Here is a 24,842-nt window from a genome sequence, read left to right on the forward strand (position 1 = left end):
CGCGTGACCCCGCGTGACCCCACGTGACCCCGCGTGACCCCGCGTGACCCCGCGTGACCCTGCGTGACGGCGGCAGCTGAGGGTGAGTTTCATCCAGCAGCGGAATGACCATGGCCGGAGACGATGACAAACATTATCGCCGCCGGCGTGGAGCGGCACATCCGCGCCAATATCTACGCCTGCGTGCGTCCGTCATTTAAATCAATTAGCTCAATATAGTGGCAAATCGCCTATTGTAATATTGCTCGTTTATTTAATGGAGTATAAAGTACTCATTACAACTGTGCCGGCGAGGTTAATTTGGCGATGAAGACGGAGGGTTGACCTAAGCCCGGACTCGCCGTGCTCACAACATCACGGTCGTTTCACAAACTCGGCGCAGCAATGGTGGGGCGGCGGGGGGGGGGGGGGGTGCAAAACGGCCACTAACCTGTGCTGGAGGTGCCTTCTTCATGTGTTTCGTCGTTAAGTAAAGAAAGAAAGGTTCCCTTTGGAGAATAATTTGAAAGTCGTAATAACAATAATAGCGAGGTATGAAATGGAAAGCGGCTGTTTTTGTACACCCTCGAATTAGCGGCTACGGTTCTGTGTGAAACGTGCAAAAAAAACAAACCCGAAAAAACATTACGTGCTGACAAAGTTATCATGTAGTGACAAAGGCATCATTTGCATGCGAAGGTGTTAAACCAGATGCTTACGCACGAAGAGAAGGATTATAGCCAGAATACTCCGCTTGCCATCGCATGTCAATGCCTCGTCAAGTCGAGGGCAGTTACTGCATTGTACAGGGTGATGCGATTATCAGAATTAACGTCGTCATCATCAGCCATGGCCGTTCTACTGCTAGATGAAGGTCTCCCCAAAGCGACCAACTCCCCCCCTCCCTCACACAATCCTGCGATGTGATAATCCACCCGGCACCCGCACACGAACTGATTTAATCGCTCCGTCTCCTTTGCTCAATGCATGGGAGAGACACGTCGAGCAGGAAGACGGAGTGATGAAATCGGCTTGTGCGCAAGTGCTCGGTCGATCGCTAATTCGCATGGTCACTAAAAGATGGTTATCGTTGCTTTGGGTGACGTTCATCCAGCAGTGGATTGATCATGGCTGCTGTCGTTGCTACTGCTGATAACGACGACGATGATGATCATCAAGGTTGAGGCCAATTTTAACGTGAGCCCTAAAAATCCCATAGCCCGGCTCAATGAGATCGAAGGCCGTAACACTATTCCCCACCCCCCCCACCATAAAATCCAACTCCTAATCTCACAACAGGGTCAAACGACCTGGTAAAAAGTCCTCTATCCAGATAAATCCTGGCCAACAGACATAACAACACCCTGTTCAGTTTAGTACGCCCCTATCGAGGGTGCTGTGGTTTTGTTATACTTTCGGAATTTCACACACCGAGTATTTACAAGGCACTCAATGCGTTAGCCCCGCAATATTTACAGGAACTGATCCATCTTTATACACCAACGAGGTGCCCGATATCTTTGGAACGCCTTCTTCTAAGTACTCCGAGGTCAAGGGTCCACTCCTGGGGTGACCGGCTTTTGCCAGTACAGGTCCCAAGCATTGGAAGAACGCTTTGCCTTTGCTCGTGAGACAATCAAAATCGTGAGCTATATTTAAGTCTGTCGAGAAAGCTCACCGCTTCAAATTGCCCTTTAACCCCCGCCTAGTTCTGGCCGTTTATCCTGCAGGTTCTGAGCGAGTGGGTGAGTGAGTGGCTGAGTAAGCCAGTGTGTGAGTGGGTGAGTGAGTGGCTGAGTGAACGGGTAGGTGAGTGAGTGGGTGAGTGAGCCAGTGGGTAAGTGGGTGAGTGAGTGGCTGAGTAAGCCAGTGTGTGAGTGGGTGAGTGAGTGGCTGAGTGAGCGGGTAGGTGAGTGAGTGGGTGAGTGAGCCAGTGGGTAAGTGTGTGAGTGCGTGGCTAAGTGAGCGAGTAGGTGAGTGAGTGGCTGAGTGAGCCAGTGTGTGAGTGTGTGGCTGAGTAAGCGAGTGGGTGAGTGAGTGGCTGAGTGAGCCAGTGTGTGAGTGTGTGGCTGAGTAAGCGAGTGGGTGAGTGAGTGGCTGAGTGAGCCAGTGTGTGAGTGTGTGGCTGAGTAAGCGAGTGGGTGAGTGAGTGGCTGAGTGAGCCAGTGTGTGAGTGCTTGGCTAAGTGTGTGAGTGGGTGAGTGAGTGGCTGAGTGAGTGGCTGAGTGAGTGAGTAGGTGAGTGAGTGGCTGAGTGAGCGAGTAGGTGAGTGAGTGGCTGAGTGAGCCAGTGGATGAGTGTGTTAGTGAGTGGCTGAGTGAGCCAGTGTGTGAGTGCGTGGCTGAGTGAGCGAGTGGGTGAGTGAGTGGCTGAGTGAGCCAGTGTGTGAGTGCGTGGCTAAGTGTGTGAGTGGGTAAGTGAGTGGCTGAGTGAGTGGCTGAGTGAGTGAGTAGGTGAGTGAGTGGGTGAGTGAGCCAGTGGGTAAGTGAGTGAGTGAGTGGCTGAGTGAGCGAGTAGGTGAGTGAGTGGCTGAGTGAGCCAGTGGATGAGTGCGTGGCTGAGTGAGCGAGTAGGTGAGCAAGTAGGTGAGCAAGTGGGTGAGTGAGCCAGTGGATGAGTGGGTGAGTGAGTGGCTGAGTGAGCGAGTAGGTGAGTGACTGGATGAGTGAGCCATTGGGTGAGTGCGTGGCTGAGTGAGCGAGTAGGTGAGCAAGTAGGTGAGCAAGTGGGTGAGTGAGCCAGTGGATGAGTGGGTGAGTGAGTGGCTGAGTGAGCGAGTAGGTGAGTGACTGGATGAGTGAGCCATTGGGTGAGTGGTTGGCTGAGTGAGCGGGTAGGTGAATGAGTGGGTGAGTGAGCCAGTGGTTAAGTGGGTGAGTGAGTGGCTGAGTGAGCGAGTAGGTGAGTGAGTGGCTGAGTGAGTGGGTGAGTGAGCCAGTGGATGAGTGGGTGAGTGAGTGGCTGAGTGAGCGAGTAGGTGAGTGAGTGGCTGAGTAAGCCAGTGTGTGAGTGCGTGGCTGAGTGAGCGAGTAGGTGAGTGAGTAGGTGAGTGAGTGGGTGAGTGAGCCAGTGGATGAGTGGGTGAGTGAGTGGCTGAGTGAGCGAGTAGGTGAGTGACTAGATGAGTGAGCCATTGGGTGAGTGGTTGGCTGAGTGAGCGGGTAGGTGAGTGAGTGGGTGAGTGAGCCAGTTGATGAGTGTGTGAGTGAGTGGCTGAGTGAGTGAGTAGGTGAGGGAATGGCTGAGTGAGTGAGTAGGTGAGTGCTCAAACTGACCTTGAACTCCTGCCAAGTTCTGTCAGTTTACCCTGCAGGTTCTGTTTTATTTCCTGCTGTCCATATAACACTTGACGAATGTAAATGATGTTTTTGTTATTATTATTACATGGGCGATAAGGAGAGACACAGCGAGAAACCGAGAGAAGGAAGCAGTAGAAGGCAGCGGAAGAGAGACGTGAGATGACATCACAGAGTTCGGAGGTCACGGCTTCACAGGAGCGACTCAGGACAACAATAAGGTCTGGAAGACAATGGAGGAGGCCTTTAACCCACCAGTGAAAAGTCACTGGCCTACAACAAACCACAAGTATTTACTTGTGTCACACAGACATACGCCATCTACAATCCTTTGCGTAAAACCATTATATGGAGAGCCATAATCAACTTGTCGGCTGGGTAGGTACATCGATCAGGCTGGGTAGGTACATCGATCAGGCTGGGTAGGTACATCGATCAGACTGGGTAGGTACATCGCTCAGTATGGGTAGGTACATCGATCAGATTGGGTAGGTGCATCGATCAGGCAGGGTAGGTACATCGATCAGGCTGGGTAGGTACATAGATCAGACTGGGTAGGTACATCGCTCAGTATGGGTAGGTACATCGATCAGATTGGGTAGGTGCATCGATCAGGCAGGGTAGGTACATCGATCAGGCTGGGTAGGTACATAGATCAGACTGGGTAGGTACATCGATCAGGCTGGGTAGGTACATGGAGCAGTCTGGGTAGGTGCATGTATGGAGCAGTCTGGGTAGGTACATCGATTAGGCTGGGTAGGTGCATGGAGCAGCCTGGATAGGTACATCGATCAGGCTGGGTAGGTACATCGATCAGGCTGGGTAGGTACATCGATCAGGCTGGGTAGGTAAATCGATCAGGCTGGGTAGGTACATCGATCAGGCTGGGTAGGTACATCGATCAGGCTGGGTAGGTACATCGATCAGGCTGGGTAGGTACATCGATTAGGCTGGGTAGGTGCATGGATCAGGCTGGGTAGGTGCATGGATCAGGCTGGGTAGGTGCATCGATCAGGCTGGGTAGGTACATCGATCAGGCTGGGTAGGTACATCGATCAGATTGGGTAGGTACATCGATCAGGCTGGGTAGGTACATCGATCAGGCTGGGTAGGTACATCGATCAGGCTGGGTAGGTACATCGATCAGGCTGGGTAGGTACATCGATCAGACTGGGTAGGTACATCGATCTGGCTGGGTAGGTACATCGATCAGGCTGGGTAGGTGCATCGATCAGGCTGGGTAGGTACATCGATCAGGCTGGGTAGGTACATCGATCAGGCTGGGTAGGTGCATCGATCAGGCTGGGTAGGTGCATGGATCAGGTTGGGTAGGTACATCGATCAGGCTGGGTAGACCGGTTACATAATAAGCCTCTCCAAGCCTCCGATTATCAACGCTGATGCTCAATCGCTCGAATGTAAAAATCAATTTTAAGTACCACCTCTGACACTAATTGCCGAGTAAAATCCGTTGTACGGAATCTAAACGTCAAATAAAACGTGGGCGTGTTTTTTTTCTTCCATTCTTCCCCGAGTTGCTGACGCAGTCACGGCCCCCCCCCCCTCGTATATATTTAACGCCGCTTGTCTCCCCCCCCCTCCCGTGCCCGCCCGCCACCCACAGCCCCAAATCTCTGCACCCCGCAAAAACTTCCGTTTGTTTGGACAAAACGAAAAGCCACCTGAGGCGCAAAATTGCTGTTTGTTAAATAAATTCAAATGACACGGCGTGTTGTTGTTTTTTCAAAAAAAAAATCTATACGTATATTTTCCCGAAAAAAAAAACTTTGGTTAATTTGGCAGTTTCGCAGCGGTCGCTCTAAATGTAATTGTCACAAAGCGAGGTTGTGATTTAGCTCTATTTCGTTCCTTCAGTTATTTATTGAAAGAAAAAAAAACCCCCCACTTGGGCAGGCCCTGCTGGAATTCCATCTCATCAAATATTTAAGGGCCTCATCACACTGAAGGCAGTGGTGGGTGGTGGGGGGGTGGGGCACGTCGGAGCAGTTTATTTAACGTAAAATATTCATGGGACCGTGATATCTGATAGCTCGTACAAGGACACTGGCTCGCGACGAGAGCCTTCTCACGTGCCCTTAGTTTCCCCCCGAGATGAGCCGCGTCTCAACTCCCCAATTCCACCTTTCTCTCCTAAATCAACAGCAGCAGCAGCAACACCCCCCCACCCCCCCACACCCCCACACCCCCACACCCCCACACCCCCACACACCCCTCCTTACTGATCTCCCGTAGGGAAATAGCCAGAGAGAAGAGATAACGAACCACCCACTCCCCCCAAAAAAAAAAAACTGCATCGTTGACAGCAATAATTAATTGGAAATAACTCGGGAAAAAAGAATAAACCCGGTTAGTGGTTCCGGTGGGGTGGGAGAAGCGAAGCCCTTCGGCAAAGGAGGGGGTGGAGCAGGCGGGGGGGGGGGGGCTCTATGAGTGACACGTGTCACAGCAGCAGCAGCAGTAGCAGCAAAGCGTCGTGCACGCATAGATAAGCGGCGCTGCATTAACCATCGAGTTTCGTGCAAGGATGAGGATGATTTGCATTTGCAATCTGGCCAAGGGGACCCCCGCTCTCCCCAGCGGCAGCAGGCCCTGTGCGGCTCAAGATGTACGCAGGCAGCTGTCAGTAAAGCGGGCATAGATTTTTCAAGCAATTCTTCCATGGGTCTTGCCCCAATTTTAAGTACTCGATGATTTCCCCCAGTATGAAAAACACATCGTGATTCTGAACGCGTGGCATGGCGACTCTGCAGTTGTCCACGTTGCTCGCGGAGGATTGGGGGGGAGGGGGGGGGGAGGACATCACCAACGTTTTAATGACAACGAGCATCGCTCTTTTATCCGGTGAAATAACCAAAAAAGTTTTAATTCGAGTAGTTTTAGTTTTACTCACTCCTCCCACTCAGCCCACCGCCCGCCCGCCCCCCTCCTCCTCCTCCCTGCAGCGTAAATAATGTCTCCACCCCATTTACCCGCATTAATAAAGCGATTAGGATGTATGCCGCGGTGCAGCGGTTAGCGGCGTCGCCGCTCGCAAGCCCCAGAGGTCGCAGGAGGCTCTGTCCCCCCCCCCCCCGGCGCGGGGAGTTTACACAGCGGCGCGCGACTCTGAAATCCCCTCTCTTCAAAAATCCGTCGTCACCGCAGAAGTACACGTGCACACGAAGCAGAGGTCGCAAACGGATTTGGATTCATCTTCTTGGTTCTTTCGGTAAAGTCACATAGAAGGAAAATAATAAAAGAATAAAAAATAAATAAAAATAAAACATAATAAAATAATTCTCACTTCTATTATTTTATTATTTTCCTTCTACGTGACTTTACCAAAAGAACCAATAAGATGAATCCCTGCAGTCACGAAAGCTTTAAATCGGGTTTTGATTCCTTACCCGTACCCGGCCGCACCAGGGTCGCAAACGGGAACCCGTACCCGGCCGTACCCGTACCCTACCCGTACCCGGCCGGGTACGGGTAGGGTACGGGTATCGGGTACCTGATTGCGACCTCTGGGATGAAGCCATGTTGCAGGCGCAGGTGGGTTGATTCTAGGAACTTGAATTGTGAGAAGAGACAAGACGTTGGGAAATGAGTGACAAACAGTTACTCACCAGTGACTCACGGCCTACCCGTACCCGTACCTGGCCGCACCAGGGTCGCAAACGGCTACCCGTACCCGGCCAGGTACGGGTAGCCGGGTATCGGGTAGGGTACGGGTATCGGGTACCCGGTTGCGACCTCTGACACGAAGATCCCCCCGTGTCGCCCTGTAACAGACTGCTGGGGCAAGTGCTGTTAGCGAGTAGCACCTGTGAAGGCCGACACGGCACACGAAGGGGTGTGTGGCCAGCAGCACCACGCCCGACCGCCTTTGTCTCCCCAGTGGCGATGTTTACACACCGCAGCAGGTGCTCATTTGAGGCTGATTCGACCTAGGGGAGGCCCAGGACCGATTCATATAATCGTCACTGGTGTTGGCACGTGAGCGGAAATCAAACCCGGCTCACCGGGTTCGTAGCGCAGTGCGCTAATCGCTACACCACCACTCTCTACACACGCACGCACGCAGAGAGAAGAGCGAGTGAGAAAGTGAGAGGGAGCGTGCGTGTGTGTGCGCGCGGGTCAGAATCAGAATATGAGAATCTGAATATTTATTTTTACTGGAGGAATCCGATGAGCAACGAAGCTCTTTTTCACACATGAATCTTATACTGTGTGAGTATGCCTACTTGGAAGTGTGTGTGTGTGTGTTGCGAGAGTGGGGAATGGTCGCTTAGTCGTGAGCGCTACAAACTTGGCCACCTGAGTTTGATTCCTAGCCATGGGCAACATCCGTGACGAGTGATATCAGACCCGATTCTGGGTCTCCCCTAAGTCGATTCAGTCTTAAACGGGTACCAATTGAAGGGGAGGCAAAGGCGGCCGGTGTGGTATGTGGTATTGGCCCCGACTTAAAATAGCTGCTCTCACCAGCAGTCTCTGTAGGCTACACGGGGGATCTTTGTCTTTGTACATCTATCTGGCGCGACGTGTGCGTGTCTGTGCATGGGGAGCGGTGGTGCAGCGGTTAGCACGCTGCGCTACGAACCCAGCGACCCAAGGTCGTTGCCCGCTCAGAGGCCACCAACACCAGTGACGATTATCTAAACCGGTCCTGGGCCTCCCCTAGGTCGACATAACTTCCAATGAGTACCTCGTGCAATGCGTAAAAGCATTGCTAGGCGGGAGACAAAGGCGGCCGGACGTGATGCTGGCCATCCACCCCCTGGCCTTCGTAGGCGCTGCTCGCTAAACAGCACTTACCCCGACACTCTGTTGACGGCTATGCGGGGGACCTTTGTCTCGTGTGCAATTGCCGGCATTGCAACGTGGAATTCACAAATGAGATCTGAACCTAACGCAGTCCACATGTCAGCGTGATGAAAGACATTGGCTCGATATAATACACTTGACAAATATCCAAAGCGGAAGGTCGTGAAGGCAAAGGTCAACTGTATTAGAATGGATATTATCCAGCACGGCGGCAACGTTTGCCGCTAAGCCCCCTTGTTTATAGCGTTTTATTTCCATTTGATTAGATTAAATGGAAATATATTTTTTAAAAATCCCATTTGGTTTTCGGTACGTTGTATGCTCGCCCGCGTTGATGTGTGCAAATGTTTATTTAAATGAAGGTAATACTTTGAATCGAGGATGGGGTAGAGAATGAGATTGGGGAGGGGGGGGGGGTGGAAGCTTTTGTGCTCACGTTAAAATCTGCTCGCTACTTTATTTCCCCCCTTTTTAACATGAATCAGCCGAGCGGCTTGTTGGCGTGGACGTTTGATTTTAAATTTCGCCTCTTCCCATCGCCCCCCTTTCCACAGCTTTTCAAAACATCGGGGGCCCGTATTTTGTTTTTGTATTGCTACTCCCCCAAACGCTCAAATTCTCGGGCTTGCTTGCGGAAGCGTCGCACGGAAACAAAGGCGGCGGTCACCGCATCATCGCGCGGCACTTTCAGACGCCTCTTCTGCGGCCGTCTGGAACGCTCTTCCTTTTGATATTAGGAAGCCAATGGGAGCTATGATACACTTTTAAATCATAATTTCTTCAGAACTGCTTTTTGTGTTTAGATTGTTGTCCTTCCCCCGCACCTCCGATTACATTTGTTGGCTACATACGTACAGCATAAATTCAACATACATATTACACGCAAACTGTATGTGGGGACAGCAGAGGTCACGTTTCCATTTTTCACGAATCGCTTTCACGTCGTGCATCCGAGCCTGTGTCAAGAGACGTCCGTTTAGAACTCGGGGAGCCAGCAGTGCACTACCCTGTGTCAGAGGATTCCCCCAGGTGTAGAGGTCACGGATCTACTCCCGGAGGTCACTTAAATCGGAGCCCTTATCAATACGATGGTTACAAATCGATATATATATGCCTTACCAAGAGTATGTATCGGCCATCAATCAAACTAATGTTCTATTTTTTTCGGAGCTGGAATAAGTCCAAGGAGGAATACGCATTTAGCTGTGACGCTTGCACGTCGCGTTGAGAGATAGACATAGGACCACCTGGATTGGCCAACACAAGCAGGTTAAATAAAGCGAGAAGGAGGAGTGGTCTTGGGCGAAACATGTCGCTGGAATAGGAAGAAGAGGAGGATGACAAAGAGGAGGACGAAGAATAATTTATGGCTAGTAAGGTAATCGGCAAGGGGCACAGTGGCGCAGGTCTGAGAGCGTTCAATTAGCATAGATCACCACCACCACGACCACAGGAGAGTGCCCTTCATTTCCATCGATCTGACCGACAGCAAGGCACCAGACGGTCCGATTACTGGCGATCGTCGCTCTCACGAGCCAGGCACAGGCGACTTACAGCGTGAATACGCAGGAGGCCCAGGCGGGGCTGGGCTGGGCGGGGTGGGGCAGGTGGTGGGGGGTCGAACAAAGCCATCGCACTTCGGGGGCCCAATAAATAGTTAAGTGGGAGACCTTGAGCGTGAAGGTGACTTGAGTTTCTTTATTTCGCCGTCTCCTGCGTCTGAGTGCCATTGGCACTCTCGTCGCTCCGAGCCAATAATCTCACGGCGGGTCGCATCGGATTTTTTTTTTCTTCGCCGCCGCCGCCGCCGCGTGATTGTGCGAAACACCTCTCGTTGGTTGTTCGGGGCGCCACGATTCAGGCAGAGGTCAAAAAATGTCAATAGATGATACATCACAGCCGAAGTGAAGCGGAGAATGCCCGCGCAAATTGGACTCATTAAGATTGGTAGTGCGGCGGCAGTTTTGGAATATAAGCTTGCTTTAAAAAAAAATGTTACCTGTTGGTATTTTATTTAATGTATTTTTAGGGGGTTTTGTTTGAAAATTACTTTATATATGTGTGCGTGTGCATGAGTCTTCTCTGATGTCCCCCTCTCTGTTAAATATGAATATGTTCGGTTTATTTATTTGGTCGGTTCATATGATGTGTGGATTGTAGCGATGATATTGTCATTCGAAAAAAGATGCATACCGGATTTTAGATTTTAAGATTTTGAAAGAAAAACTTTGGATCTTTTTGATTTTGGATAATTTGCAATAACGTGCAAATGTCAAATGTCTTCGTGTATAGCTCCTGATATATACCAGGCGAGGTAGTTAACGTCTCGCCACGTGTGCTTAAATTCTAAAAAGTGCTGCGGACAACGGCGATAGAAAAATATACGCGCCTCTAGCGTGGCGTCCCGGCAAAAGAATACAGAGCTCCCATTGCGTGCCGTAGCACCGCATTAGGCAATCACTACCTCGACCACCACCAATGTGGCTTTTCAAATAGCAGGCGAGACCACGGGCACAAATGCCGTTGGGATTTTAACCACTGGGCTAAGTGCAGGACTGTTGAAAAAAAACCGCGAGTACAAACGATAAGTGCTGAATATGATAAGTGCGTCCTTTAAATAACAAAAAAAATTGTAATAAAAAGAAAAATAGGGAGACGACTATCAGAAGTTGGCAGCATTTGTACGTGTAAATTATGTTTAAAAAAATATATACACGCGTGTAATGTTTTTTTTTTGTTTTGTTCACTCTTGAACTAAGTTTAAGCCAGACAGTTGCTGTGCTTCACAGCACAATTCCCCTTGAGCCTCAAGACCAATTTCCAAGTGGGTCCTGCTTGGGATAGGATGCCGATTCCTTAACGGGTCTGCGTGGATGACAAGGCCTGGTTACGAAGGAAACTCACTCGTACCAAGGCAGCGCACTCAAACTCTGCTCAGGTTGGCCAGCAACCTACTTTCTGTACTGCAGGTGGCACTGTCTCTATAGCTCCATGCAAGCTGCATCTCTGTATAATCTACCAACATTGTAAATCACCTTTTACCAATTTCGCCACAATGTTCCCGACCTCGTCGAATCTCAAAAGCTCAGCAAGGGCTGGGCCTGGTACAGCGCACGGATGGGAGACTATTCTAGATTTGAAGTTTTGGTGACTGCAAGGATTCATACTCTTTGGTTTTTTCGGTAAAGTCACGTAGGTAAACATTTTTTATATATTAACTCACGACATTTCAGAAGCAACACAAGCCTGCGTCATCATGTGTAACTGCTCCAGTGAAATTGCTGTAGCGTATGAGCAATTTTACTGGAGCAGTTACACCTGATGACGGAGGCTTGTGTTGCTTCCGAAACGTTGTGAGTTAATTTATTTTTTTAAAAATACCTACGTGACTTTACCGAAAAAAACAAAAAGTAGGATGGGAGACTGCCTGGAAATACGAGGATGCTGTAGAGGCTCAGAATGCGAGGCTTTGCGTTGTGAGATTATTATTATTATTATTGTGACAACAAACTCACCACATTAATTGAGAACACCTTAAATTTAGAAATGTACAATTGCTGACATTTCTGGCAATGCCCCTTCTTGAAAGCACATGAGTACAAATAAATTGTTGTATGAGCTGTGAAGAAGTGCCATTGCCCATAATGTCACCTCTGGTTGTCAAGGTTGGCTACGTACGGTGCAAAAAAAGTTCCACATACATACGTCACCTATTATATTATGAGTAAAAATATTGATTACAGCTCATATAGTTGCTTTCATACAATCTCACGGCGCTTTACATCGGCGACAATGTGGGTTTGTGCCGGGTAAGGAGCGGCTCCAAGTTAAAATCGAAAACGCCTTCTCGCACCAACGACCGCATCACCCTGAATGCACACGATCTCCTCCGATCTCAGAAGCTAAGCAGCTTCGAGCCTGGTTAGTTCTTGGACGGGAGAAAAAAAAGTCTTCTGGAAGAAAAAATATTTTTAGGCGGAAGGACCTGAGGATGCCAGTCAAACCGGACTCCCTGACACAGTCATCAGGATCAGAATCTTAATTTATTTATACCAGAGAAATCCGATGAGCTATTAAGCTCTTTTTTATGGCCTTCGGCAGAGAGTTCCACAGTCTCGGTGCCACAGGAGCGAAGGCCCTCTGGTCGCTGCCTGTGGACTTGAGCTTCGTTGCATCGCAGGATTTCCTCCGGCCGTGCACCGCATTTACCGGCGACCTCCGACGCGTTTCGCGGAAAAACCCGGGTTTGGCGCCGCTTACCCGGTAGTAGTCGGTGCTGTAGACGTCCCGGGACATGCCGAAGTCGCCGATCTTCACCAGCATGTTCTCTCCCACCAGGCAGTTGCGGGTGGCCAGGTCGCGGTGGACGAAGCGCTGCGAGGCCAGGTACACCATCCCCGACGCCACCTGCAAGGCAGCCAGTCGGTCAGTCGGTCAGTCTATAAAACTGTATAATTTAAAATCTTCTTCTTGGTTCTTTCGGTAAAGTCACGTAGAAGGGAAGTAATAAAATTAAATTTTATTATGTTTTATTTTTATTATTTTATTACTTCCCTTCTACGTGACTTTACCGAAAGAACCAAGAAGATGAATCCCTGCAGTCACGAAAGCTTTAAATCGAAATTTTAAATCTATTTATTTTCATCGAGTTGTGACGCGCACAAGCCAAACCGACCATGAAAAACGGGGGTATGGAGAACGGGCTCGCTGCCCCTAACCATACAGGGCCCCGCCGAAGGGCGCCGAAGGGCGCCGAAGGGGAGAAAAGTAAAGTACAATTTTTTTTTCTAAAACTATTTTTTTATTTTACCAGGCAAGGGCCCACTGGAGCAATATAGCATCGTTTTCAGAAAGCGACCTGGCCACAGGTGATGGCCCAACGAAGTGATGTCTCATCATGTTGAAATGTATGTCGGCCAAGTGCTCTAAACGCGTGATGTCGATTATAAACGTTGAAGGGAAAACCCGGAGGACCCGGAGAAAAATCCACGCGACCACGGGGAGAGAGATAGAGAGAGACACGCAAACTCCGAATATACAGCAGGCGTCAGAGTCGGGATCGAACCCACGACCTCCTGTATACCAGGCGACGTAGTTAACATCTCGCCACCGTGGCAATGCGCCGGTCAATTTATTTCGGGTCAGAGCCATTGAGCTAAGAGCATATTAATTGTTCGCATCACTCCCATCTGGCCACGCTTGTGTCGTTAGGACCCTGCACGACCTGACAAGGCCAACCAAAATTTAATTGTCACTTGACGTACACCGAACCCTTCCTCAACTCACCGATGAGCCGAAAAATAGATAAGAACAACGACAATTTGCTCGTCACACACTTGCACGCCGCGACATTTTTATTTGTTTGGCCGTGTAAAAAGGGCGGCGGAGGGTTTCGACGACACAAATTTGGCCAAATCGTTACGCCGTGGCCTAAACCTCAAACAAAAATAATATAGACAACCAATTCTAGATTTGAAGCGTTCGTGACTGCAAGGATTCATATTCTTAGGTTTTTTCCGGTCAAGTCACGTAGGTAAAAAATTTAAATTTATAAAAGTAAAATAAAAATCACGACGTTTCGGAGGCAACACAAGCTTCCGTCGTGCTGTGACGGTTCCACCTGAAGACGGAAGCTTGTGCTGCCTCCGAAACGTCGTGATTTTTATTTTATTTTTATTTTACTTTTATTAATTTTAAATTTTTACCTACGTGACTTTACCGAAAAAACCTAAGAATATAAACAACCAAGTCCGTAAAAAATGTTTTGTTGCACGTGGCTTTTTTGTTTTGTCCATGTTTTACGCTGAGCTCCACTTGAGATGCATTCTTCACTTGCCCCCCTCTCTTCCACATCCGCCAGAGCTGCGTGTCTGTGTGTGAGTGCTGCTAGGGAGCGGTGGCGCAGCGGTTAGCACACCGCGCTCCGTACCCGGAGACCCGAGTTCGATTCCCGCTCACGGCCAACACCGGTGACGATTATCTGAACCGGTCCTGGGCCTCCCCCCCTAGGTCGACTCAGCCTCAAGTGAGTACCTGGCGCGGTGTGTAAACATCGCCACTGGGGGAGACAAAGACGGCCTGGCGTGGTGCTGGCCACCCACCACCGCTTCCGCCGTGCCCGCCTTCATAGGTGCTCGCGAGCAGCGCTTGCTCCACCAGTCTATTAAGGCTACACGGGGGAGCTTTGTCTTTGTGCGTGCAATGGCGTACCTGTGTAGCGATGTGCAGCATCTGGGTGCAGTTGAGCTCCCCGCTGTAAATTCCTCGCCGCGGGGTGTCGTCAAGGAATGACGAATCTGGGCTGTTCGACCTGTGGGGAGGTGGGGGGTCACAGGGGTGGGACGGGGGCGTCAGGGTGAACCGGACAACCGGGGCAGCCATGATGTATATCGCCCACTCCGTGAACGTCACGCACCGGTAGTAACGATGCGGTAATATTGACAAGTACGTGCGGTATATAGCGGCAAGGTTATCACGAAGGTGCTTTGGTCCCCCTATAAGCGATATCATCTGCCTGTAGGGGGTGATGTTGCCCTGTGGTTATGCTCAATTAATTGTGGGACTAATTTTTTGTTTAGAATTTTGCGTGGATTTTTTGTTTTCAACTCGCACTGCCCGCGCATTTGCGTGGGCTGCACGGCCGGAGGGGTGGGTGGGTGCGTCGGTTGGGGGAGCTGTGGTGTAGCGGTTAGCGCCACGCTGCCCTACGACCCCGGCTACCCGAGTTCAATTCCCACTCACGGCCGACAATCAGTGACGATTGTCTGAACCGGTCCTGGGCCTCCCGTCGGTCGACTCAGCCTCAAATGAGTACCTGGCGCAGTGTGTAAAACATCGTCACCGGGGAGACAAAGTCGGCCAGGCCTGGTGCTGGCCACCGACCCCCTCGTGTGCTCGCTAACAGCACTTGCCCCAGCAGTCTGTTACAGGCTACACAGGGGACCTTTGTCTTTTTGGGGGCGTGTTGACGTCAGCGTGACACACAAACCCGGCTCGACGCCGTGGGGGATGCAGGCGACGTCATCACACAGAGGTGCGCGGTGACGTCCCCACCGCGCACTTGCCCGCCAGTCAAGCAGCCAGCCAGCCAGCCAGCAAAACTTTTTTTTCGAATACAGTATTGCAACTCAGTTGCTGAGCAAAGGATCAAAACGCAAAGAACCAATAACAAAACGGCACAGTTAAAGGTCTGAATGGATATTAATGAACACATTTCTAGAATTAAGCAAGGTTGTAGGACATTGGGAAAAAGAGACAATGGGAGGGAATTCCGAAGTGGAGCAGCGTGAGGGAAAAAGCAGAAAGAGAAGGGATTGCGACCTACGGTGTGGTGAGTGGGTGGGTGAGTGCGTAGGTGAGTGATGATTTGTGTTGACCAGCAGTGTGGTGAGTGTGTGGGTGAGTGCGTAGGTGAGTGATGATTTGTGTTGACCAGCAGTGTGGTGACAGTGTGGGTGAGTGCGTAGGTGAGTGATGATTTGTGTTGACCAGCAGTGTGGTGAGTGTGTGGGTGAGTGCGTAGGTGAGTGATGATTTGTGTTGACCAGCAGTGTGGTGACAGTGTGGGTGAGTGCGTAGGTGAGTGATGATTTGTGTTGACCAGCAGTGTGGTGACAGTGTGGGTGAGTGCGTAGGTGAGTGATGATTTGTGTTGACCAGCAGTGTGGTGAGTGTGTGGGTGAGTGATGAGATGTCGTGATTAGCAGTGTGGTGAGTGAGTGGGTGAGTGAGTGGGTGAATGATGTGCTGTCGTGACCAGCAGTGTGGTGAGCGAGTGGGTGAGTAAGTGGGTTGTGATGACCTGCAGTGTGTTGAGTGAGTGGGTGAGTGATGGGTTGTGATGACCTGCAGTGTGGTGAGTGTGTGGGTGAGTGGGTGAGTGATGTGTTGTGGTGACCTGCAGTGTGATGAGTGTGTGAGTGGGTAAGTGATGGGTTGAGGTGACCTGCAGTGTGGTAAGTGTGTAGGTGAGTGAGTGTGTGAGTGGGTGAGTTTGGGTGACCAGCAGTGTGGTGAGTGTGTGAGTGGGTGAGTGAGTGGGTTGTGGTGACCTGCAGTGTGGTGAGTGTGTGAGTGAGTGAGTGGGTTGTGGTGACCTGCAGTGTGGTAAGTGTGTGAGTGAGTGGGTGAGTGAGTGGGTTGTGGTGACCTGCACTGTGGTGAGTGTGTGGGTGAGTGAGTGGGTGAGTGAGTGGGTGAGTTGTGGTGACCTGCAGTAGTGTGGTGGTGGTGGCTTAGCGCACTGTGGATGAGACGAAACAGTCGGGTGGAGACAAAGACCTCAACATGGGTGGAGGAATCGATGAGTGAAGTTCACGGGAACAGTAACCATGGTAGCAGCGATAAAATAGTGATTAGAATCTTTCAGACTCGGAATGTTTATTTATATAGCGAGAATATGTATTTCAACCGCAGGAGGAATCCGAAGAGCTACTTGCGTTGTGGCCGAAACGTCGTGAGAATTATTTTATTATGTTTTATTTTTATTATTTTATTACTTCCCTTCTACGTGACTTTACCGAAAGAACCAAGAAGATGAATCCCTGCAGTCACGAAAGCTTTAAATCGAAATTTGATCATGTTTTATTTTAATTATTTTATTATTTCCCTTCTACGTGACTTTACCGAAAGAACCAAGAAGATGAATCCCTGCAGTCACGAAAGCTTTAAATAGAAATTTTATTAAGTTTTATTTTTATTATTTTATTATTTACCTTCTACGTGACTTTACCAAAAGAACAACGAAGATGAATCCCTGCAGTCACGAAAGCTTTAAATAGAAATTTTTATTAAGTTTTATTTTTATTATTTTATTATTTCCCTTCTACGTGACTTTACCAAATGAACCAAGAAGATGAATCCCTGCAGTCACGAAAGCTTTAAATCGAAATTTTATTAAGTTTTATTTTTATTATTTTATTATATCCCTTCTACGTGACTTTACCGAAAGAATCAAGAAGATGAATCCCTGCAGTCACGAAATCTGTAAATCGAAATTTTATTACGTTTTATTTTTATTATTTTATTATTTCCCTTCTACGTGACTTTACCGAAAGAACCAAGAAGATGAATCCCTGCAGTCACGAAAGCTTTAAATCGAAAAAAAAGCTATAAAGCTCTTTTCACAGATTATTATATTTTCCTTCCCAAATGTTTGTTCTGCAGACTCTACCGCTGCATCTCTGACCTCATTAATATACGAGATAATTACGTTAATTAATCCCTCGCTCCAGAACAAAAAAGAAAGTCCGCATATGCTTGCATCTCGTAGGAAGCGATTTTTTTGTTCGTTTAAAAAGAAGTCAAATTTTAATATGGTTCCACAAAATAGTTTAAAGATCCCTTGGGCTGTATGTCTGTCAGTGAAGGACATGGACAATTGTTGCTCACTGATTAAAGGCGTGCCTATGTAGGGCAGCACTGCCATGGCCACGAGGTTTGTAGGCTTAATCACCAAAGCCATGGGTTATTAATGAGCAGAATAAAAAGGCGTGGAGGGAAAATACGTACGTGTATATATATTGAACTCCCCATTTTTTTTTGTCAAGGCAAGCTCATTCGCATTAATTTTGGTGGGAAAATAATTAAATATAGTCCAGCGATTCGAACTGCTTTAGTGTAAAAAAAAATCACATTTATTTGATACCCAACATCTCCCGAAATGAGCCGGCGATCAAAAGCGTGACAAGGGAGCGGGCATTAGTGTGTGGCGCTGTAATGATCTGATTCTTCGTGTGATTTTTTTGTTGAAGCTTCCATCATCTGGCACCGTTAGAGGGCTTTGATTTTTTTAAATATATATATTTTTTTGTGTATATAAAAAAAAGTCTGCATGAAATTACGATCATTTGGATGTGTGTGTTGTTGATATTCTTCCACGCTGTACGTAACCAACCGTGCTAATCGGAGGCGCGAAATTAAAACTTTTACTTTGTATTCTATTTATTATTATTAATATAAAAAGGTAAGGGCAAAGGGGCAGCCCTGCAGTTGTCTGCTGATGCCACTGCTGCTGGAAGGCCCTTCACTCGAGCATGCTCTAGAGCAGCGGTCCCCAACCTTTTTGGCACCAGGGACCGGTTTCGTGGAAAACAAATTTTTCACAGACTGGCGGGGGGGGGGGGGGGGGGTCATCATTGGGTCTTTCCCACGTTAGTTTTTTACTCATTCTGGCTAGGGGTTAGCAGCTCGTGGTCTTACCAAAACTGTGACTGAGACAAGTGCGCAGTGCGGGAAAGAGGCGCGGACTGAAGTGGTAAATAATAAAATAATGAGGACGGGCCACGCGCGGACTCACCGCTCTCACCTCCTGCTGCTGTGCGGCCTGGTTCCTAACAGGCCACGGATCGGTACCGGTCTGCGGCCCTGGGAGTTGGGGACCCCTGCCCGAGAGAGCCCCTGTTAATTGATTGCATTGGCTTCCTCTTCCACGTGGTCCAGACGTCTTGGAAAATGTGTGAGTACCCACACTTACCACACCACAAAGACAAAGACCCCCTGTATAGCCTGAACAGACTGTTGGGGCAAGTGCTGTTAGCGAGCACCTATGAAGGCCGGAATGCTACATGAGGGTGTGGGTAGCCAGCACCACCCCCAGCCGCCTTTGTCTCCCCAGTGGCGATGTTTACACATCGCACCGGGCTAGTCGACCGAGGGGAAACCCAGGACCAGTTCAGATATTCGTCCCTGGTGTTGGTGGCCGTGAGCGGGAATCGAACTCGGGTTCGCCGGGCTCGTAGCACAGTGCGCTAACCGCTACGCTACCGCTCCCCACAGCACACTGCACGCGCGCGCACACGTGAGGGCTTCCTATAACGAAAAAACAAACAAATATCCGTCGGCTAAAACCAGAAAGCAAAAAAAAAAACCCACCGAAAAGAGTAAAAATTACCCTCTGGGAAATGTAAAGCCCTCTCGTCCATCTGCGTGGCAAGAGCGGGGGAGACGTCATGTACAACACGAGGGGTCTCCGCGTTGCCGCCCTCTCTATTCCCACGAGCCCACCGTGCCATTAAAACCAAGAAATACCCGGGGACTATGAAACACGGGGGTGGGGGAGGGGGGTGGCACACAGGAGGGTACGGGATTATTTGATGTGCTCAGCGTTCTGTTTATTGAGAAGGAAATTGAAAAAAAAACACGCCTCATCTGTGGATACCATCGGAAAGCGCTGCACGCAAGACAGCACAGTAGGGGGCACAGGTGGTGTGTATCTGCCAGTCATCTCAGTCTACCCCATGACACCTGGGTCTGTCCCGTGACCTCCTTGCCAGCGGGCCTTCGACACTTTCACGTGGCCTTAACGTGCACGTAGCCTGGCACAGGCGCCGTGGTGATGTCACCGCCACTTAGTGGCGACTGGCGGTTGTTGATGTTGTTGTTCGTGAGTTCGATTCCTGCCTATGGCCACAACACCAGTGATGAGGATTATCTGAACCGTTCCTCTGCGTCTTCCCTAGGTTGGCTCAGCCTCAAATGAGTACGTTGAGTACGTTGAACTTCTAATCGGAGGTGCGGGAGGGCCCTGCCAAGATTTCGGAAGAGGAGCCGATGTTGCTGCTGCTGCTCCTGCCGCTGCTGCTGCTGCGTGTGATCCCAACTAAGTAGCTTGCAGTATAATTCTTTAAACATTGGGATGTGTGGCCAACACCGGTTGCAATGTATGTCTGTTTGGAGCTCTTGGAGGAAACCGGAGAACCCAAAGGAAACCAGCTAAGATCAGCGGGAGAACGTGACAAACTCCACCACGGAGAAAAGTAATCCCTCTTCTTGGTTCTTTCGGTAAAGTCACGTAGAAGGGAAGTAATAAAATAATAAAAATAAAACATAATAAAATAATTCTCACGACACGGATGCTTATCTAAAACCGGATTCCCACCACCATCCATCCCAGAAGAATTCCCTCATCAAGACTCTATATCATAGAGCCCAATGCATCTCCGACCATGAACACATTTCCAGTGAACTCAAACACGTACGCCAAGCTCTTAAGGCTAATGGTTACTCCGACTACACAATCCGCAAAGCCATCACTTCAACCATCAAGAAGGATCCTGTTGAGGAGCCTTTCAAGACCATCACCTTACCCTACATTGCTGGGGTCACAAAAAAGATCTCCAAAATCCTGATTAAACACAAGATCCAGGTCCGATTCAACACAGTACATAAAATCCGTGATCTGGTACCATCTGTAAAAGATGTGGTTTCAGACATACAGTACCCTGGCGTCTACAAACTAAGTTGCCTCTGTGGTAGCAGTTACATTGGGGAAACCAAACGACATGTCTCGGACCGCATCCGTGAACATAAAGCTGACCTGAAACACGGTAGGACAAACACCTCAGCCGTGGCAGATCACTGTTACAACTCAGTGGGCTCACATGATATTGACTTCTCCAAGACAGAGGTTCTTTGCAAGCCATCTGGCTATCATGAGAGATTCGTTCATGAGGCGATCCACATATACAAACACAGAGACAATTTTAACCGAGAAGATGGATTCTGGCTTAGCAATCATTGGAAGGACGTAATAAACCATTTCGACACACATTAGGGTGGGTAGAATAATACATAGTGTTATATTAAATGTATAAGGTATAGGTTGGTTTACAGCAATACAGTATATAATTTAATGTTGGCAGTATATAGTACGGTATATGCTCGTGGGATACAATAGAATAAAGTTTAGATGGAAGCATATTATATAATTTTTTACGACGTAGAATTGTAATGTATTACTTGCTGTTAGTAACTCAGCTTAGTGTAGAGTATAGTAAGTATACTGATGGTGCTATGCAATTTATACTTTAGTTTTTTATGTAGTTTATACTTTAGTTTTCTACGTGGTTGTTGAGTAACTGCAGCTACATATCATTAACATTCCTTTCCTTTGTTACTGCTAATCCCTGCACCCCCCCTTGGTGCTGTTGATCCTGCATAATGCATGGGCATAATATGACTTTGAAACCCCCCCGCCCACCTCCTACGCATTTTCCATGTATATGCTAAATTCCTCTTCATATGCACATTCTTTTGTTAAGGCGCTCTTTCTTCCACCTCCAACGCAGCTTATATATAAGCTCCTAGCTTGGCATTGTCTCATTCTTCACCTGAGGACGGCTGCTTGCGTTGTGGCCGAAACGTCGTGAGAATTGTTTTATTATGTTTTATTTTTATTATTTTATTACTTCCCTTCTACGTGACTTTACCGAAAGAACCAAGAAGATGAATTCTCACGACGTTTCGGCCACAACGCAAGCAGCCGTCCTCAAGAGCGCCTTGACAAAATAATTTGCATATCAAGAGGAATTTAGCATATGGAATATGGAAAATGCGCATTTTCCATATGCTAAATTCCTCTTGATATGCAAATTATTTTGTCAAGGCGCTCTTCTTCCCACCTCCCCCCCTCCAACCCAGCTTAAATATACTGCCCCAAGCTTGGTGGTGTTTCATTCTTCACCTGAGGACGGCTGCTTGCGTTGTGGCCGAAACGTCGAGAGAATTATTTTATTATGTTTTATTTTTATTATTTTATTACTTCCCTTCTACGTGACTTTACCGAAAGAACCAAGAAGATGAATCCCTGCAGTGACGAAAGCTTAATATCGAAAAGTAATCCCGCATCGCGAATCGAGCCCAGGGAACTTCCTGCTGCGAGGCACCAGTGTCATCACCGGCGGCAGCCTGCCCGCCAAGGTCAACAACGGTTGCGCATCAGTCTGCCAGGGGATGGCACCAGAGCAATGGATTCTCCCATCCATCTGTGCGGGGCTTTGAGTGGTAGCCACACGTATGCAGGACTTTTGTGTGTGTGTCTCCACCGATTTCGCACCTCCGAATGGCACGGTTGACTACGTACGATGCGAAACAAGTTCAACACGCGCACATACATTTCCTCCCGCATAATGGCAGGCTCTCATTAATGGAGTTGGCCATACGTTGGCTCTCCTGAAATAAAAAAAAAAATTGAAACTCAGCAAGGCCTCGTCTAGGTAAAATAAAGGGCATTATTAATATTGTTATTTCTGGATCAGGGCTAACAATATACATGAGCATTCGCCCTGTCTCTCAATATACTTTGACTTTTAACATGAAAGTACTTGAAAGCAGGGGGGGGGGGGGGGGTTCTTCTTGTAATTCCCCAATTTTATTCCGAGTGTGCTGTCGGGAGCCACGTGATGAGACGAACAAAAGTCCATCGGAAACCCGAGCAGGGCGGTGCGCCACCCCGCACCGTAGAAAATGGCCGAGATCCCGTCACGTGACCCGTTGCAGCCACACACAACAGACGTGCACTTCCTCAAGTGTGCCGCCGTAGACAAATCAGCGGCCGCGTAGAAGTCAAGACCGACAATTTTGCACTTTGAGAGCTGGAATTTTGACATACTGAGTTCAAAAACCATTCTTATTATTGTGATGTTTTTTTGTGTGTGTGTGAAGTCGTTTATAACTGGGCTAAAGCCATCATCTCTAGAACCCCATGTAATCACAGCTCAGTCAACTTGCGTCTATGGGTCTCTATGTAATTGTATAGGTCTACGTAGGTCTATGGGTCTCGATGCAGCTCTATGGGTCACTATATTTTGTTCTTGGTGACGTGACATAGCGGTAGCGCATTTGACAATTGTTCACGGTTCGAATCGAGCGGCCACCCCGATTAATTATCGTAGAAATACTCCACGCCGTCTGCTTCAGAGTGGACGTTAAAGATCCCGTGACGTCATTTGCAAAAAGGAGTGCCATTGTGTACCAGCGTCACGGATCAAATTTGGATTGCAGATCACAATAATCGCACTCCCTACTGCGAAAACCTGGTAGGACCCTTCTGAAAAAGAGTCTTGAGACTCAGACTAATCCTGAGTAAAACAAGTGCATTAATAATAATTATATTTAAAAAATCTACTTACGACATGAGGACCCTGATCAACCACACAGTGGCTGGAACACGAGATCTCTGCGGCACCTTGATTACCTGAGGAACTTTTAAGGTCACCTTGCCGAATGTACCGAGCTCACCTGTGGGACTTGTTGGGGTCACCAGACCACATGTACCAAGATCTCACCTGAAGAACTTGTTGAGGTCACCGTGCCGCACGTATCGATCGGAGGTTGCGGCTCTCACCTGAGGAACTTGTTGAGGTCACCGTGCCGCATGTACTCGAACACCATGATGAGCGGCTCGCCCTCAGAGCAGACGCCGTAGAAGCGCACGATGTGGTCGTGCTGCAGGTTCGTGAGGAGCTCCGCCTCCCGGTAGAAATCCTTGCGTGCACCGCCGCTGAGGTCTTTCAGGGTCTGCGCGAGGGACGGAGCGTCGTCGGGTGACTGGAGTTTGCTCGTGGCAGCAATGGCGGTAGCAAACAGTCATCATTGATGTTTTCACACGTACGTGTGTAGACGCGGGGATACACGTGGCGCCCTTCGCTGGATAACATCGGACGGGCGACGCCGCACGAACGCGAAGATGTGGCGAGGTAAAGTGATGGGCGAATGAGTGTGGTAAATAATCATCGAATGGACGTGACGGAGGCTCGTCGAAGGCGAGTGCCGTCGACGAGAATCGCGACGGAAATATTCGTCGACGGTGTGCCGATGAGTTTATGCTCTCCCGGAAGGAAGGCCTCTTGATAGGAAGTGTAATAAAAGATATTTAGGTGGAAGAGGAAATAGACATTGATTTATCTATTAAAATTAATTCTTCCCCCAGCAGCGGCATTAGAAAATAAATTGTATAGCCTGTACCTTTTCTATTTAAGCTATGTGCTCGTGTTATACCAGAGCAAACACAACTCTTAGAACCGGGGCGATCGACCCGGGCCCCGTGCTTTTGGGGGGGGGGGTGGGTTCTTTGACGTCACGGTGTCAGACCTAGGTGGGATTTGAGGAGAGGACACTGCCCCGCCTATCCAGATATTACTTTCGCATCTCAATTTGACTAAACATTATGAAATTACGAAAGCGAAAATATTGTCCACTTATTTTTTTTCAAATTTTTCGCGAAAGTATGTTTTTGCATTGGGTAGAAATGGCCTTAATCTGGCAAGTGTTTGTGTGTAGCTGCAGTGTTGGAGTGCTGGTTTCTAATCATCACCTAGAGGGCTGTCCAGTCCACAACTCTCCCCTACTCCTGATCCCACATAATCACTTGACCAGCTTAAGTCCTCCAATGTCCTCTGGCCATTCGCCTGAATCGCATTCAAGTATTCATTATCTCACGTACACATTTCACATTATTAGACCATTGCATTGCTTGCCAGGGGGGGTGGACATAGGAGCGGGAAAAAAATCACCAACTATGCATAATGTGTCCCCGGGCATTATATAACCGAGTAAATGTATGACGCTAATTAAATACCTTATTGTTATTTGCAGGTCCGCGCGTGTCTGTGCGTGTCTGTGCGTGTCTGCGCGTGTCTCTGCGTGTCTGCGCGTGTCTGTGCGTGTCTGTGCGTGTCTCTGCGTGTCTGCGCGTGTCTCTGCGTGTCTGCGCATGTCTGTGCGTGTCTGCGCGTGTCTGCGCGTGTCTGTGCATGTCTGTGCGTGTATGTCTACGTCCCCTACACGCAAGTCGAGCGGTTTGCGCGCCCCACTACAACCCCGACGGCCCGAGTTTGATTCCCGCTCACGGCCAACACCGGTGACGATTATCTGAACTGGTGCTGGGCTTCCCCTAGGTCGACTCAGCCTCAAATAAGTACCTGGTACGATGTGTAAAAACATCGCCACGGGGGAGACAAA

At 48.9% G+C, this 24,842-nt stretch overlaps 1 protein-coding gene across 2 annotated transcripts in view; it reads right to left on the minus strand.

Moving 5' to 3' along the window:
• LOC133355128 (BDNF/NT-3 growth factors receptor-like) overlaps nucleotides 1-24,842 on the minus strand; it is a 302,261-nt gene that overhangs the window by 57,677 nt on the left and 219,742 nt on the right. For both annotated transcript variants that reach the window (XM_061572441.1, XM_061572440.1), the window contains 3 exons: nucleotides 23,227-23,399; nucleotides 14,313-14,412; nucleotides 12,363-12,509 (listed from right to left, as the gene is read on the minus strand). In XM_061572441.1, the coding sequence (XP_061428425.1) occupies nucleotides 12,363-12,509; nucleotides 14,313-14,412; nucleotides 23,227-23,399 (420 nt within the window). The remainder of the gene's footprint in view (nucleotides 1-12,362; nucleotides 12,510-14,312; nucleotides 14,413-23,226; nucleotides 23,400-24,842) is intronic.

Source organism: Lethenteron reissneri, chromosome 50 (genome assembly GCF_015708825.2).
Source record: "Lethenteron reissneri isolate LAM-NWPU_2019-01 chromosome 50, ASM1570882v1, whole genome shotgun sequence".
NCBI lineage: Eukaryota > Metazoa > Chordata > Hyperoartia > Petromyzontiformes > Petromyzontidae > Lethenteron > Lethenteron reissneri.